Consider the following 17,570-nt stretch of genomic DNA (forward strand, 5'->3'; position numbering starts at 1 on the left):
CATATACAGGTATCCATTCTCCCCACACTCCCTCTCATCCAGGCTTCCACATTGAGCAGAGTTCCATGTCCTACACAGTAGGTCCTTGTTGGTTTTCTATATTCTTTTTCATTAAATTGCTATTATATCAACACTGCAAAATTTTTTACAATAGTGAAGCACAGACTGTGGATGACTTTGTCCCCCCAGGGTTCATCTAGCAATATCCAGTGACTTTTATGGCTGTCCTACATGGGGGCTCAGTAGAGCTCAGGGGTGCTCTAAGCATCCTACAGTTCACAGGACACATTCCACCACAAACAATGATCTGGATCAGAATGTTAGTCATGCCAACACTGGAGAACCTGAGTTAAAGACTTTTGCTGTTATCATTTAATCACTCAGTTGTATCCGACTTTTTTGTGACTCCATGAACTGTAGCCCACCAGGCTCCTCTGTCCACGTATTTCCCAGGAAAGAATACTGGAGTGGGTTGCCATTTCCTTCTCCAGAGGATCTTCCTGATCTCGGGATCGAACCACGTCTCCTGCATTGGCAGGTGGATTCTTGGCTGCTGAGCCACCATACCTGTACTTTGAATATTTATAGCTGTCTACAAGTATTTTCCTAAGATGTTATAACCTAATATATATGTTATATATAATATAAAATGTTATAACCTAATATATTATCTGCCAGAAAATTCAGAGAGTACTAGTTCAAAAGTTCTCATCCCAAAATGTAACAAATCTTTTTTTCCTAGCAGTACGCTATGAAAAAGATGTCTTATTTTTTAACTGTATACCGAGTTAAAACAAAGATTTATACATTTTGTCATCATTTTGATTATTTGTTATTACGCACCCAATATTATATGCCAACTTTCCTGCAGTTATCAGCCTTTCAAATCATTTTTACAAGTGAATTATTTTTCAGTTGAGTTTGGGTACTCAGGAGACCTAAAATTTTAAATTTTTATTCTGTTGTATATGTCCGTCTTACTATCCGCCTTTCTGCCTTGTTTAATATGTTTTCCCCAACTCATCGGGTTTTGTTAATTTTACCTGTTTACTTATTTATTTTTGGCTGCGCTGGGTCTTCCTTGCTGCGCATGGGCTTTCTCTAGTTGTGGCCAGCGGGGGCTGCTCTCAAGCTTCAATGCACAGTCTTATTGCTGAGGCTTTTCTTGTGGTCCTTTGTGGTGCACAGGCCTCAGTAGTTGTGGCACATGGGCTTAGTCGCCCCATGGCATATGGAATCTTCCCGGACCAAGGATTGGACCCTTGTCCCCTGATTTGGCAGGTGAATTCTTATCCAATGGACCACCAGGGAAGTCCAACCCATAGTTTTTTTTTTTTTAATGGGAGGCTAATTACTTTACAATACTGTAGTGGTTTTTGCGATACAGTGACATGAATCAGCCATGGGTTTGCATGCTTTTATATGTAGATTTCAAGATGTTCATCTTCAATGTGTTTATTACTCTCACACTGAGGTGGTCATCTCTTAATTTTTTTAAAAAATGTTGGAGGGAGGAAAGAAACTTTACTTTTTGCAATATAGAGGTTTACGCCTGCTTTTATCAGCAATTCAACCTTTCTCAATAAGTTGAAATACACCCTTGCCATATATTAAATGTTCATATGTAATAAGACCTAAGTCCCAATTCTGAATAATAACTGATCATGCTATGTGCTCCAACATTCTAGGAACATTATGTAGTGTTTTGTTTTATATCTAGATCACTGGCAAATCAATTGATTCACGCTGATATTGTAATCTATTACTATTTCAATGCTTGTTCAATTCATTTTCAATGCTCCATTCAATTTACTTGTTTTGAGACCATATTACTTAACCTGGTTTCACTCTCTTTGTTATTTTCTTTATTTCCTAACTTTTTATTTTTCTAAATTCATTTTTTTACAAGGTCGCATATATTTACAAACTCAATTAAAATACAAAGGTGAATTTTTTAAAAAGATATAATGGCGTTGGCTGCAACATGAATGGGCCTAAAGACTGTCATACGGAGTGAAGTCAGACATAAAGGAGAAATATCACATGACATCTATTATATGTGGAATCTAAAAAGAAGTGATACAAATGAATTTGCAAAACAGACTCATGGATATAGAGAATGAACTTATGATTGCCATGTATATATATATATATATGTTTTAGTTATATATGTTTTATTTATACATATGTTTTATTTGAGGTAGTCTTTCTCCATGATGGGATTTTAGGAGATTTTGTTTTACAGAACCCTATCAGTTCAGTTCAGTTCAGTTGCTCAGTCCTGTCTGACTCTTTGCCACTCCATGGACTGCCTCATGCCAGGCTTCCCTGTCCATCACCAACTCCTGGAAGTTGTGCAAACTCCTTTCCGTCAAGTCTGTGATGCCTTCCAACCATCTCATCCTCTGTCATCCCCTTCTCCTCCTGCCTTCAATCTTTCCCAGCATCAAGGTCTTTTCCAATGAGTCAGTTCTTCACATCAGGTGGCCACAGAACCCTATACACATTGCCAAATCCATGAACAAAATATTGAAATAAACTTTTTACAGCAAAATATAAATAGTGGCATTTCAGCAATGTGAGCAATGTCCATTTGTACCATAATCAGTCATTTACTTTCCTCTTTCCTTGCAGTCACCTCCAACACATGGCACCAAGGAACATAACAGGAGTTTCAGAATTTCTTCTCATGGGATTTTCAGAGGATCCAGAATTGCAGCCTCTCATGTTCAGACTTTTCCTCTCCATGTACCTGATCACTGTGTTTGGAAACCTGCTCATCATCCTGGCTGTCAGCTCAGACTCCCACCTCCACACCCCCATGTACTTCTTCCTCTCCAACCTGTCCTTGGTAGACATCTGTTTATCTTCCACCACCATCCCAAAGATGCTGTGGAACATCCAGACACAGAGCAAAGGTATCACCTATGAAGGCTGCATCACCCAGATCTATTTTTTCACACTCTTTGTAGTCCTGGACATCTTTCTCTTGACCGCGATGGCCTATGACCGCTTTGTGGCCATCTGTCACCCCCTGCACTACATCGTCATCATGAACCCCTGGCTCTGTGCACTGCTGGTGCTATTGTCCTGGATCATCAGTCTCCTGCATGCCTTGCTGGAAATCATAATTGTATTGCGGCTGTCATTCTGTACAGTCTTAGAAATCCCTCACTTTTTCTGTGAGCTCAATCAGATGATCCAACTTGCCAGGTCTGTCATCTTTCTTGATAAAGCAGTAATGTATTTTATACCTCTGTTGCTGGCTGGTGGTTCCCTCGTGTGTATCCTTTATTCCTACTCTAAGATAGTTTCCTCCATATGTGGAATCTCATCAGCTTGGGGGAAGTATAAAGCATTCTCCACCTGTGCATCTCACCTCTCACTTGTCTCCTTATTTTATTGTACAGGCTTAGGAGTATATCTTAGCTCTACTACTACCCACAGCTCACACTCAAGTGCAACAGCCTCAATATTGTACGCTGTGGTCACCCCCTTGCTGAACCCCTTCATCTACAGCCTGAGAAATAAAGACTTAAAGAGGGCTCTGAAAATACTCTATGGAAAGAAATCTATAAAATAATCTATTATCCTAGGGCTTAAGAAATGTCCATGATAGCAGAGCTCAAATCCTGAGCCAAAAATTACTGGTATTTGGTACAACTGTGGGAGTAGAATATGCCTCTTCTATTTTCCTTGGAATTTCTATTTCAACTTCTTCATACAACTTACATAGCTCCCTTTTAAGTTTGGTGATAGTGCTAGTATCCAAGAGTTTTTCCCTTTTTCATTTTTATACTCTCCCAACCTTGGATGTGAAATATTTGAAGACTCCCATTTATCTCAAGGGATCTCTTAAGAAAAATTTTTTCTCAAGTGAAATGTATCATGCTGAGGATTTTGTTTGTTTGACTAAAAGAACAGTTAAGAGCCATACCACTCCTATGGAGGGAAAACTCCTCTTGGCAACCACAGCTATTTATAAGTTTATGACAGAGAAAAATTTGTGACCTCTGTTTGTCACAAACATCACTCCTTTGTATATCACTACCTTATGCTCTTCTTGATAATCCAGTCTTTAACATGCTATTTGTTATCACAGATCATGGATATTTTCTACTCTTTCAGATCATGTTCTGCTGTGTAACTTGTGTCTCCTATATCTACCATAGGAGTAGTGTTAGTCAGTTGGGTCCAACACTTTGCGCCCCCACAGACTGTAGCCTGCCAGGCTCCTCTGTCCATGGATTCTCCAGTCAAGACTACTGTAGTGAGTGGCCATTCATTCCCTTCTCCAGAGGATCTTCCCACCCCAGGGATTGAACTCAGATGTCCTGTGTTGCAGGCAGATTCTTTACCTTCTGAGCTACAGAGAAGTCCTTGTATCTACTATAAAGTGAAGTGAAGTCGCTCAGTCGTGTTCGACTCTTTGCGACGCCATGGACTGTAGCCTACCAGGCTTCTCTGTCCATGGGATTTTCCAGGCAAGAATACTGGAGTGGGTTGCCATTTCCTTCTCCATGTATCTACTATAGTCACTGGCAAAAACTGATAATAATATATGTGTTTTCAAGGAGAATCAAAAGAAGAAAATGACTGTGAATATAATATGGTGCTAGAGCAGACCTGATCTTAAGTATGATGAAGCAAAACATTAAATGATACATTTATAACCTTGGAAAATATGTATTTTTCAGACAATTCACCTACTCATTGAAATATGATATAAAAGTGTCCATTTCTCATGGAATATGGGGGACAGAGGTCCGAGAGGGAGGGGATGTATGGCTACAGAAAGCTGATTCACTTCATTGTACAGCAGAAACTAACATGACATTGTAAAACAACTATACCACAGTAAAAAATAAATAAATAAATAAACATGTAATTTTGTGCAAGCTAAAAACTGTGTCAATTTGTAAGGTGTACTTCTTGAGCTGTAGGACTGGTGGCATGTTTGGGTTTTTTATTAAATTATTTTCATGTTTCTGTTGGAAAATTTCCAGTGCTTTCAGAAAATATGATTCCTTCCATTTGTCTAAATGAAATAGCTCCCATTATTCAAAATTTTGTCACAAACTCTAGAAGGGCAGAGAATGAACAATTTCAGCATCACCCATTAAAGTTCATGCTCATTATCAAAAGATGACTCACTAGAAAGTTTAGATTCTGCTCAGCTATATGATTCAGGATCACAAGTGTTGTACAAACATAACTGTCCTTCCAACCTCTCCATGTAACCTCAAAGGATCCTCACTGGAGGCATGTTTTCACACCCTTACATGAACTAAACTTGAATAACAAAGTAATTGTGAATGTTACTTTCAAATATCAAAACAAATGCCCGGAGCAAGTAGAATCAGATTATTACAACTGCCCTCAGTTCTGTCTGATTAAATTATTATATCAGTTAGCTATTGTTGCATACAAATTTCCTAAAATAAAATTGTTTAATGTAGTGTCTTTATTATCAAATAAGGTGGTCCAGTAGAAAGTTGCACTGAGCTCTGCAGACTTCTCATGAGCCTATAGTCAGACTCGAACCTCTACCTTGTGTTTCTAAGGCTCATCCATGATGTTGTGTGTGGTTGTACTGCTCTTCTGACTTAAACCAATTTATGTCATTTTACTCTTTTGATATGGGCTTCCCAGGTGGTCCAGTGGTAAAGAATCCACTTCTCAACGCAGGCGACATAGGTTCTATTCTTGGGTGGGATAAATCTGTTGCAGCAAAAACAGAAATGAATGGATAGACTTTGGCACTTACCAGCTAAACAGGCCTGCAAGAATTAAACAATCTTGGTTATTCTTTAGCTGTTATGACTAAAAAACCACTTGCTAGACTTGTCCTTCACAAAGTTTCAAAAAAGTTAATTACTCTCTGACTCCATGTAGATTATACTCTGTACCTGGCATTCTTCTCCCCTACACTCTCTTGTAGCATTCTGCATTTCAGAAAGAAAGTCATTGGACCAATAACTTCAGGGATGCCACACTCGATTGCTGAGTTGTCTGATGCCAGCTGTAGCCATTTGAAACTTTAAGAGAAAAATATGCAATACCTTCATAAGGATATAAAACCTCTCTCTGTTGCCTAGAGAGGAGGGCACAATTCTTGAGACACAGGCCTGATGGGTTTCCCTTTCACCTGGCAAAAATAATAAAACTACTCTTTTCTATTTCCTCCAAACTGTCTCCGTATGTCTACTTGGCATCAGTGGGCAGGGAGCCAAGACTTTGGTAACAGATCCCATGGAGCAGGAAATGGCAACCCACTCCAGGACTCTTGCCTGGGAAATCCCATGGACGGAGGAGCCTGGTGGGCTACAGTCCATGCGGTCACAAAGAGTCAGGCACAACTTAGCTGAGCTGAGGCTAAAGAGCTTGCAGAGAAAATGAGTTTAATAATTATGAATTGCCTTAATTTAATTCCACTACATTAATCCACTTAAGAAACTTTTCTTTATCCCATGCAGAGGAGGTATCTCCTACCATCATGAGATCTGATTCAGCTACCTGTGCCCCAGGTTCTACCTTAACATACACACTACAATTTTTAAATTGTAATAAATGTTATTAAAGCAGAGTTACACAGAACAAACTTTACTCACTCAAAAGTCATTAAAAAATTAAGTGTATGCTGCCTGGTTCCATTTCTATACCTCTTGGGAAGAAATATAATAATTCCACTACTTTGTTACGTGTATGCATATGCGTGCTCAGTCGCGTCTGACTCTTTTCGACCCCATGATTGTAGCCTGCCAGGCTCCTCTGTCCATGGGGATTCTCCAGGCAAGAATACCAGAGGGGGCTGCCATCCAGGGGGTCTTCCTGACACAGGGATCCAGCTCTCACCTCTGCATCTCCTGCATTGCAGGCAGATTCTTTACCACTGAGCCTTCAGGGAAGCCTCCAATGCAATCCCCTTTGTTTCTTTACTTCTGTAGGTGATGTGGAATAATAAATGTAACTTCTGAGGGATGTTGTGAGAAAAAATGAAATCTGTTTAAATAACTGTATAGCTAAAACATTCAAGTATAAGACATGTGTGTACATTATTTGTATATTTTTCTCCCAAATAAACACATTGACACACATATGTGTATATGCTTGCAGAGTCATTTATAATCTTATTTATTATGTTGAAAAAATATTTTATAAAAAGTTGGAGGAGGATAAAGAAATGAAAATAATGAATGGTTCTATTAACATGAAGTTTAAGGAATGTAGAAATTTAGAACAAAAACTAAAGGTAAAAATTGTGACCCTACTCTTCATATAAATTACTTTTCTTAACTAAGGCCTCAAAATCAGAACATTTATATTTATGGAATAGAAATTTTGATGCACCAACTAAATGGGGCAAATATCTCCAAATTGACTTGTCTTCTCCTATCAAACTGGGGTTTTGATACAAAATATCTTTATCCAGGGGAAACTAAATGACTGAATAGAGAAGTTTAAACTCAGTAACCTCAAACCATATTTAATTGGATAAATGTATATATTGCATTCTTACTGCTGCTCTAACAAATTAATACACTGTGCCTTAAAAATTAAAGTTCTAAGGATCACAAGTCAAGGTTTATTTCATTGGACTAAACACAAGACCTCTGTGAGAACTGGGGTCTGTCTGGATGCTCCAGGGAAGAATACATTGCCTTCCTAGATCACTTTCTAGGGGCACCTGTATTCCTGGATTCATGTCCTTCCTCATCCTCAAAACAAGTAGTAGAGCATCTTCAAATGTCTCTCTGACTTCAGTTCTTCCCCTGACCTTCACATCTAGAAGACCGTAAGTATATCTTATACCAACCTGGGTAATCCAAGCTAATCTTCAAATTTTAAGATCAAGTATTAGCAAATATATTTTCTCTATTAGTTTCATTCCCCTTTATGTAAGCTGACATATTCAAAACTTTCGGGAGATTAGGATGTGAACATTGTTTTGAGACCCATATTCTGCCTACTACAATGCCTTTTTCAGATATACATACATATATATGGCTTCCCTGGTGGCTCAGATGGTAAAGAATCTGCCTGAAGTGGGGAGATATGGGCTCGACTCCTGGGTTGGGAAAATCCCCTGGAGAAGGGAATGGCAACCCACTCAGTATTCTTGCCTGGAGAATTCCATGGACTGAGGACCCTGACAGGCTGCAGTCCATGAGGTCTCAAAGAGTCAGACACGAAGACATAACTGAGCGATGATCACACTCATACATGCACACACACACACGTGTGTGTGTGTGCATGTTCAGTCCCTCAGTCACGCATAAATTCAAGTACCTACACCTGAATTTAACACAGAACCAGTGTTTTGTTACTGAAAGTGTGACCCTCCTACTCAGACCTGCATCATCACACAGCCCAGTAGCTTGTTAGAAATGCAGGGTCTCAGGGCCCACTAAGGGCCTGTTCAATCAGAATTTGCACTTGAATTAGAATTCCTGGGGGCCTGTATGCACAAGGAGGTGAGAGAAATGCTGGGGTAAAGGGTTTTTCTCCAATTCTGTGGCAACCCACCGGAATATCCTAGCCTGGACAATCCCATGGACAGAAAAGCCCAGCAGGCTACAGTTCATGGGGTCCCAAAGAGTCAGACAAGACTGAAACCACAGGGCACATACACACATTTCTGTTAACATTTAGGGCAGGATGATGGTATTGAATGCTGTCTTGTTTACTGTGGGTGTTTTGCAGCATTTCTCTTTCAATTACCAAGTAACCAGGAGCAAAACCATCCCTGGTTGGAAATCACAATCCAACTTTTGAAAACCGGAAGCATCCTGAGAGAACCCAAATCAAGACTGCATCCCAAAACCAGTTCATCAGTTTCAGCAGAACAGTAAATTCCTCTAAGCCTCATTCCTGAAAGGAAGGATGGAGTTACAATAGTACTACCTCATAGAAGGAACTTCTCTAAAAACTAAACCAGATCATCCTTATTATGTGCAAAGGTAGGCTATGGTACATTAATGGGACATTAAAATATATATCTCATAACATAAACCTTTTACAATGAGTGAGAGGGTAACAGGCAGGAAGGCCAGGGATCTCCAAACGGAGGAAATAGGCTGCAAGTGTAAGACATTTTTATCTCTCTTAAGCGGCAGGAGGAAACAGACTAGCGATATTTTTTTCCTTTTCTATACAAATTTAAAAGGAGGTTTCTCTTAAAATACTATGTTGCTATAATGACACCTGGTTTCACCTGAAGTTAACTATTCCCAAACCTTGAGTTAATCAATGCATTTCTCTCATAAAAATGTTCATCTTAAGATATGTTAATATACTATGCATTTACCCCAGACTCTGTCTTCAAGTCGGTTCGCCTAATGGCTCAGAACCTACTTGACAAACCATTATGTTATACTCAGATACTGTTCCCCTAATCTATATAAATGAAACTATTTGTATGGTAATCTGCCCATCTACAAGATTCAAGTCAATTGTTTTATGGCCCGGGATGAATCGTCTGGTGCCAAGATTATCCCAAAATGCATCTTATGGATGAGGGGCCTGGTGCCATTCTGAGTTTTAAGACATTCCTTTCTCTCATTAACAGACTGTTAGTGACTGACTATATAACATCCAGCTGAAGACAAGCAGGGCGGTATTCTTTCTGCCCCCTTCTGATGCCTATGTCAGAAGCTTTCTCTATCTCCTTTATACTTTAATAAAACTTTATTACACAAAAGCTCTGAGCGATCCAGCCTCGTCTCTGGCCCCGGATTGAATTCATCTCCTCAGGAGGCCAAGAATCCCGGCGTCTTATCATTCAGCAACAACCTTTCATGAGGAGCAAAATGATAGCTCTTAGCTTCAGATATAAGCATGAAATTGTGTCCGAACCTTGTGACCCCATGGACTGTAGCCCACCAGGCTCCTCTGTCCATGGGATTTCCCAGGCAAGAATACTGGAGTGGGTAGCCAGTTCATTTTCCAGGACATCTTCCTGATTCTATTAGGGGAAGCACACTGATTGAAACCTTCCACCCTGGCCAGGCATGAGTTGTTTTATGACAGGAGGTCCTGGTAAGGAACACGGAACTAATAAGCCTCCACCAACTGGAAGAGCTCGGGAAAGGTCGAAAGGAGACACCACATGTCCGACCATCTCCCAGAATCCTTCTCGCTGGCATCCATCTTGGCTGAACAAGGCGTGCACCACCAGGAAGGACTCTGAGTCAGAATGATGGGCTAAGGACAACCCGGAAACTAATCCCATCACCATAAAACCCAAGACTGCAAGCCATGCAACAGAGCTGTTCTCCTGGGTTCCCTTACCCTCCTGCTCTCCACCCAGGCTCCCTTTCCCAGTGAAATCTCTTGCTTTGTCAGCCATGTGTCTCCTCAGACAATTCATTTCCGAGTGTTAGGCAAGAGCCCAGTTTCAGGCCCTGGAAGGGGCCCCCCCTTCCTGCAACAATTCCAGGGATTGAATTCCTATCTCCTGCATTACAGGTGATCTCCTGCATTGAAGGCAGATTTTTTACCAACTGAGCCACAAAGGAAAGGCCCCAAGTATGAAATACCTAATGGTTTCAGTGAGCCTCAGAAAGCCAAACAGTGCACGACCAATGCTTTCTATTAATGGAATGATGTTGTCCCTCTTACAAGCAGAGAATAACAGGTTTCACAGGGTTCCATGGGCTGTGTAGCCATCGCAAGTCAATGTTTTATCGACCCAAGGGATCTATTCAAGACAGTTGCCTCAATCTAACTAGTTGGAAAAAATCTTAAATTCAGAAATAAGATGAGGTGCTAGGAGTTTAGGCTTCTGGAAAGGAAGAGAGATGATGGAAAAGGATTAATAACTGAATTCATCTGGCTTATAACTGGTATCCTAGAAACAGAGAATTACGAGGGAAAAAAAAAATACTTTCTGTCCAGATGAAGTCCCCCAGGGAATTCAGGTGTTTACAGGTCACTGTAACAAGAGGGAAATGTACCTAATGAGCAGACAGAGAGAGCTGAAATAACCACCTCTGCTGCATCCCTGAGCTTGTACAACCTGGAAATGGACAAGACTTAGTTGTTGCTTTTGAAATCCTAAATCTGAATAAAGGACCAATGCTTGACCTCTTCGTGTTACCTTGTGTGGGGACAGAGCTTCAGTTTCCATCATCAGCCATCCAGGAAGAGAATCAGACTTCTGCACAGAGACTTTCCTCTCAGAATTTCTATGTAGGTGAGTTCAAGAGTCCGGAAGACACTGCAGAAGAAGGTTACAGACAATGAATCCAAGAATGTTTACCTGAGTCCACCAGAGAACCAACTCAGCCAGGTCAGAGCACAGAGTATACTGTGGTTGTTTGCTTGCAAGATTAAGATATATCAATGTGTTTTTATAATGCTAAAAAGAGAACTAAACATTGAACTCAGTAAAGCAATGTTCAGTGATACCAAGTAAATTATATAAATGGAAGCCCAATTAGAAGAGAGATGAGAGGCATAAGGGGCTTCCCAGGTGGCTCAATGGTAAAGAATCTATCTGCCAGGGCAGGAGCCACAGGAGATGCAAGTTCAATTCCTGGGTCAGGAAGATCCCCTGGAGGAGTGTATGGAAACCCACTCCAGTATTCTTGCCTAAAAAATCCCATGGCCTGGCAAGTTACAGTCAAGAGTTGGACACGACTGAGCAACTGAACACACACAAGGCATAAAGTGCTTCCAGTAAAAGTAGAACTTATGTCCAAGTATCTTATTAATGGTTTGAGTAGAGAATTAATATATTAGTGATGTAAGGATATAAAATATAATTAGGGCATTTCTTTCTAATTTTTTTGATGGAGCATACTTGACCATGTTTCAATATTCATGAGAAAGACACCCTGGGCTTCCCTGGGAGCTCAGTGGTGAAGAATCTGCCTTCTAGTGCAGGGGACATGGGTTCGATCCCTGGTCAGGAAGATCCCACTTGCCTTGGAGCAGCTAAGCCTGTGCACCACAACTACTGAGTCTGTGCTCTAGAGCCCGGGAACCACAACTAGGAGGTCCTCACACCCGAGAGCCCGTGCTCTGCAATAAGAGAGGCCCCCGCAAAGAGAAACCCATGCACCGCAACTAGAGAAAAACCACATAGCAACAAAGACTTAGCACCACCAAAAATAAATAAGTAGATATGCACACCAAAGAATGCTTGTGAATACATCCTCGCAACAGTCTTTGCCAGATATATACACTTCAGAGTATCTTCTGTGAAAAAAAATCACATGTAAAGAGGAGTGTGCGGACGAGCTTGTTGTCGTTTAGTCGATACCTTAAGTCCAACTCTTCGTGCCCTGTGGACTGTAGCCTACAGGTTTCTCTGTCCATGGGATTTCCCAGATAAGAATACTAGAATGGGTTGCCATTTCCTCCTCCAGGGGATCTTCCAGACCAGGGACTGAACCAGTGTCTCCTGCAGTGGGAGGCAGCTTCTTGACCACTGAGCTGCCAGGGAAGTGCTAATAAGTTTACCTTGCAATCGTTTCATTACCTCCGAGGGTGAATATGTGTGTGGATTTGTCAGCCATTCACTTTCTCTATCTCAAATGATGTGTGTAAGCCATTTGTTTTCTATAATAGGATCAGAATAGGATTCCTATCTTTGAGTGCAATCTTTCAAACAAAGAACTGGAGATGTTTATTAGTCGTTACGATGTTGTTTCATTGTTAAATCATGTCCGACTGTCTGTGACCCCTGGGACTGTAGCCCACCAGGCTGTTCTGTCCATGGGATCTCCCAAGCAAGAATACTGGAGTGAGTTGCCATTTCCTCCTCCAGGGGATCTTCCCAGACCAGAGATTGACCCCATGTTTCCTGCATGGGCAGGTGGAGTCTTTATCATTTCACCACCACTGCAGTCATTGTTCCTGCCTTTTATCCCATTTGCCTTTTTCTTTCAATTTTCCTTCTTGCTCAATAATTTCTCACAGACCTGCCTCAAATCACAAGTATGATGATGAATTCATTATTTTTATGGCTGTCCAGCAGGTCAGGGTGTGCCTGAACTACTGACACTTCAGTGGTCTTCCATATCCTTTGAGCTTCCCTGGTAGCTCGGCTGGTGAAGAATCTGCCTGCAACGTAGGAGACCCGGGTTCAATTCCTGGGTCGGGAAGATCCCCTGCAGAAGGGATAGGCTACCCACTCCAGTATTCTGGCCAGGAGAATTCCTCGGACAGTATAGTCCATGGGGCTGCAGAGAGTCAGACACGACTGAGCGACTTTCACTTTCACTTTCATATCCTTTATCACTAAGTTGCTATTATACCAAAGGTATACAATACATTGAGATAGTGAAGTTCCAACTCTGATTCTCTCTTTTTTTTTTTCATATATTTTTATTAGTTGGAGGCTAATTACTTTACAATATTGTAATGGTTTTTGTCATATATTGACAGGAATCAGCCATGGATTTACATGTATTCCCCATCCTGATCCCCCCTCCCACCTCCCTCTCCACCCGATTCCTCTGGGTCTTCTCAGTGCACCAGGCCAGAGCACTTGTCTCATGCATCCAGCCTGGGCTGGTGATCTGTTTCACCCTAGATAATATACATGAGTGAAGTAAGCCAGAAAGATAAAGACCAATACAGTATACTAACGCATATATATGGAATTTAGAAAGATGGTAACGATAACCAACTCTGATTCTAACAGTGGATGGTTTCATCCCCCAGGGATTCTTGTCTGTCACACATGGAAAGCTCTGTAGAGTCAGGGATGCTTTAAATATCCTTCAATGCACAGGGCAGATGCCACCACAAACAGTGATCTGGCTCAGAATGTCAATGGTGCCCACACTGGAGGACTCTGAGTTAACGTATATCTGTATTTTGAAGGTTTATAGCTGTCTTCAGATTTTTCCCTAAAACATTATAACACTTCACATTTCTGCCAGAAAAATCAGGGTCTCCTTTGCTACTAGTCCAGAAGTTCTCAGCTCAGATTTGACCAGTCTTCAAGATTTTTCCCAGGACCATGGTAGGAAAGAGATTTCTTGTTGCTTTCTTAAATGACATACTGAGCTAGAGCAAAGATTTATATATTTGGCCACCTTTTTGATTTGCTTATTATTATTATGTGTGGGCTTCTGTGGTGCCTCAGTGGTAAGTTCAAATTTGCCTGCCAGTGCAGGAGACGTGGGTGCATCCCTGGGTCAGGAAGATAGATTCCCTGGAGAAGGAATTGGCAACCCACTCCAGTATTCTTGCCTGAAAAATCCCATGGACAGAGGAGCTTGGCGGGCTACAGTCCCTGGAGTCACAAAAGAATTGGACACGACTTAGTGACTAAACAACAAAAACAATAATTATTATTATTATGTACACATATTAGCAACGGAACAACAACACATATTATATGCCTATTTTTCTACAGATACAAGCCTTCCAAATAATTCTTTAAAATGATTGTTTTTCAGTTGATTTGTGAGGCATATATTTGGCCTTAATTTTTTTTTAATTTTATTTAGTTATACAGGTCTATTGTTTTGTTTCTGAGTCTTTTGCATTATTTAAGGTGATTCCCACCCCCCCCATTGATATTATATATTTACATGTCAAAGTGTTCATCTAAAATGTGCTGGCTATTCTTACACTGAGGATGTAATCTCCCTAGTATTTGTAAGATGTTTGAAGTAAGTGAGAAACCATTTTTTACAAGATAGTTATTTATGCCAGCTTTAGGAACATTTCAGTCTTTCCAAGTAAATTGAAATGCAACCTTGACATATATTAAATGTCCATATATAAGGAGACCTAAGTCCTGATTTACTCAACAAATAGTAACTGAGTATATGCTACATGCCAGATTACTCTAGGAACATTATATATCATATTATTTTATATTTTGATCATTGCCAATTTAATTAATCCATATTGATAACATAAATTTTTGCTATTACATTTCTTCTTCAATTAGTTTTCAGTGCTCCATTCAATTCTGTTTACCACAGTTTTGAAACCATGCTATTTAACTTGGTTTCATTCTCCTTGTTATTCTTTTTATTTCCTAACTTTTCATTTATCGAAGTTCATTTTTATACAAGTGCACATGTATTTACATACTCAGTTAAAATACAAAGATGAATAAGACAGCTGAAGTCCCTACATGTATGGATCAGCACTATAATTGGGAAGACAGAGTGCAATGAAGGAAATAAGTGTATAATACAATGTCCCCAGATAACTAATATGAAGAAAGTTAGTGAAAAGGTTGAAACTGTCATGGTGTATCCAGGTTTTATGTGTATGGACCTTTGATCCTTTGGGCAAAGATCAGAACTAGGGCTAGAGTGCACTCTTAGGACTCATCAAAAAAAAAAAAGATTAAAGTCCAAAAACAGCAACCACTACAACAAAAAAAAAGATGTCACATATGAAAAGGGAGAAAAAGGCTTGCTTCTCTGCTTTCATATAAAAACATTTAGTCAAAAGAAAATGAAATAAGAACAGGAAAAATAAGTTTTGCTACCTGATATTAAAAATGGCCAATGTTCAATTCCTATCCATTGTGCTTTGTAAGTATCCTTTTGTGAAGTACTATTTTGTTCCCTTTGCTCATTTTTCTCTTGGGTCATGCAACCCATAAGTATTTTAGACCATAAGTTATTGCTACTCAGGATAAATTTATTTTTTCTTTTTAATAATTTCTGCTGGGCATCAAGGGAATATAATAGCACATGAAATGTTATAAGAACCAAAGAAATTTTCTTACCACAGTCTCTCAAGGACCATTTGAGTTTATTAGATCTGTATTCTCTTTCATTTCCATTCTCTATTTCTCTCTTTTTCTCTCACGTGTAGAATTATATATTGTTGTTGCTATTGTGTAGTCGCTAAGTCGTGTCTGAATCCTTGTGACCCCATGAACTGCAGCACACCAGGCTCCCCTGTCCTTCACTATCTCTCGGAGTTTGCTCAAATCCATGTGCATTGAATCGGTGATGCCATCTAACCATCTTATTCTTTGCTACCACCATCTCCTTTTCTTTCAGTCTTTCCCAGCATCAGGGTCTTTTCCAATGAGTCAACTCTTCACATCAGGTGGCCAAATTTTTGGAGCATCAGCTTCAGTATCAGTCCTTCCAATGAATATTCAGGGTTGATTTCCTTTAGGATTGACTGGTTTGATCTCCTTGCAGGCATATATGTATGCTCAGTCATGTCCAACTCTATGCAGTCCATGGAATTCTCCAGGCCAGAATAGTGGGTAGCCTTTCCCTTCTCCAGCAGATTCTCCCAAACCGGGGATCAAACCCAGGTCTCCTGCATTGTGAGCAGATTCTTTACCAACTGAGCTATCAGGGAAGCCCCCTATATGTACACATCCAGATTTAAAAATATAATACAGATATATAATATAGTTGTACACTGAAAAAAAACTATATCTTTAATACATAACATAAAATGGTCATACCAAAATTAAACACCAAGTTTCACTGATACCTGGGAAAATTACAAAGTGGAATTTCTGAATGTCATTTGTACATAATCTGATCTGATCAACTTGAGTTGTATCTAACTCTAAATCATTTGTGATTGTTAAGGGTGAAAAATTCATGGAAATAACACAGCCTAGGAAGCCAGGGTCTTACTGTGTGTCTTTTGCTTTCTTGCCTTGTGAAGGGTGAGAAGTCTTCAGAGCAGGGGTACTGAGCTCACATATTCCAAAGTGATTCTCACAGATAGAGGCCAGAACTCAATCAGCGAAAGGTACTAAAGAAGAGATTCATTTAAACATATAGGCTAGGACTTCCCTGGTGATTCAGGGGTTAAGAATCCACCTCCCAATGCAGGGGATGCAGGTTCAAGCTCTGGTCTGGGAACTAAGATCCCAGAAGCCACAGGGCAAATAAGCCCATTCACCACAACTAGAGAACCCATGCACTGCAACTAGAGAAGACTGCACATTGCAATGGAGACCCAACAGAGCCCCCTCCCAAAAAAAATACAGGCCACCTTTGCAACAATTTCATAAAGTGCTAAAGAAATGTAATATGGAAGAGGGACTCCTTGCAACTTGCAGTCTCAGCAGCAGCAAGGAGACCACCTTGCTCCTCAACATCCTTCTCTCCTCACTTTCCCTCCTTCTCACTTCCCTCACCACACTGGTTTCCTTTTTTCAACTAGAACATCTTAAACAAGCACCTTCCCCAGGGCCTTTGCACTGGCTGCTCTCCCTGCCAGGCACACATTTCTCCTGATAAGTTCATGGCTCCTGCTCTCTCTTCCATGAGGTCTCTGTTCAAATGTCACCTTATTTGCGGTCTTACCTGAAGACCCATAAAAATAGCATCCTTTCTTTACTCTTTCCTTTACTCTTGCTCTCATTTTATTCATAGTATGTGTCACCATATGACATGCTACATATATTTTTATTTGCTATATTGATTCTCCATGACTGGATTTCAGGAGCTTTTGATTACCAAAACACTGTACTCATTGCATGAAGAGAATATTGACATTAACTTCCTAATTGCAAAATATATAAGGTAGCATTTCAACAATGTGAGTAATGTCCACTTGCACGAAAATTAGTCACCTGTTTTCCCTTTACCTGTAGTCACTTCCACCAC

At 40.2% G+C, this 17,570-nt stretch overlaps 1 protein-coding gene across 1 annotated transcript; it reads left to right on the plus strand.

The window, feature by feature from the left end:
- LOC122441012 (olfactory receptor 7A17-like) lies at positions 1 to 3,583 on the plus strand. Its single transcript, XM_043467642.1, has 2 exons — positions 1 to 9; positions 2,635 to 3,583. Exon 2 carries the CDS (start codon positions 2,648 to 2,650, stop codon positions 3,581 to 3,583), a length of 936 nt encoding a protein of 311 aa, XP_043323577.1. The 5' UTR covers positions 1 to 9; positions 2,635 to 2,647.
- Positions 3,584 to 17,570: the final 13,987 nt, after the last annotated feature.

This window comes from Cervus canadensis, chromosome 4, assembly GCF_019320065.1.
Source record: "Cervus canadensis isolate Bull #8, Minnesota chromosome 4, ASM1932006v1, whole genome shotgun sequence".
Classification (NCBI taxonomy): Eukaryota; Metazoa; Chordata; class Mammalia; order Artiodactyla; family Cervidae; genus Cervus; species Cervus canadensis.

Bases quoted from the DNA above. Each gene is read 5' to 3' on its own strand.
- LOC122441012 (XM_043467642.1), top strand. From the start codon at position 2,648: ATGGCACCAAGGAACATAACAGGAGTTTCAGAATTTCTTCTCATGGGA.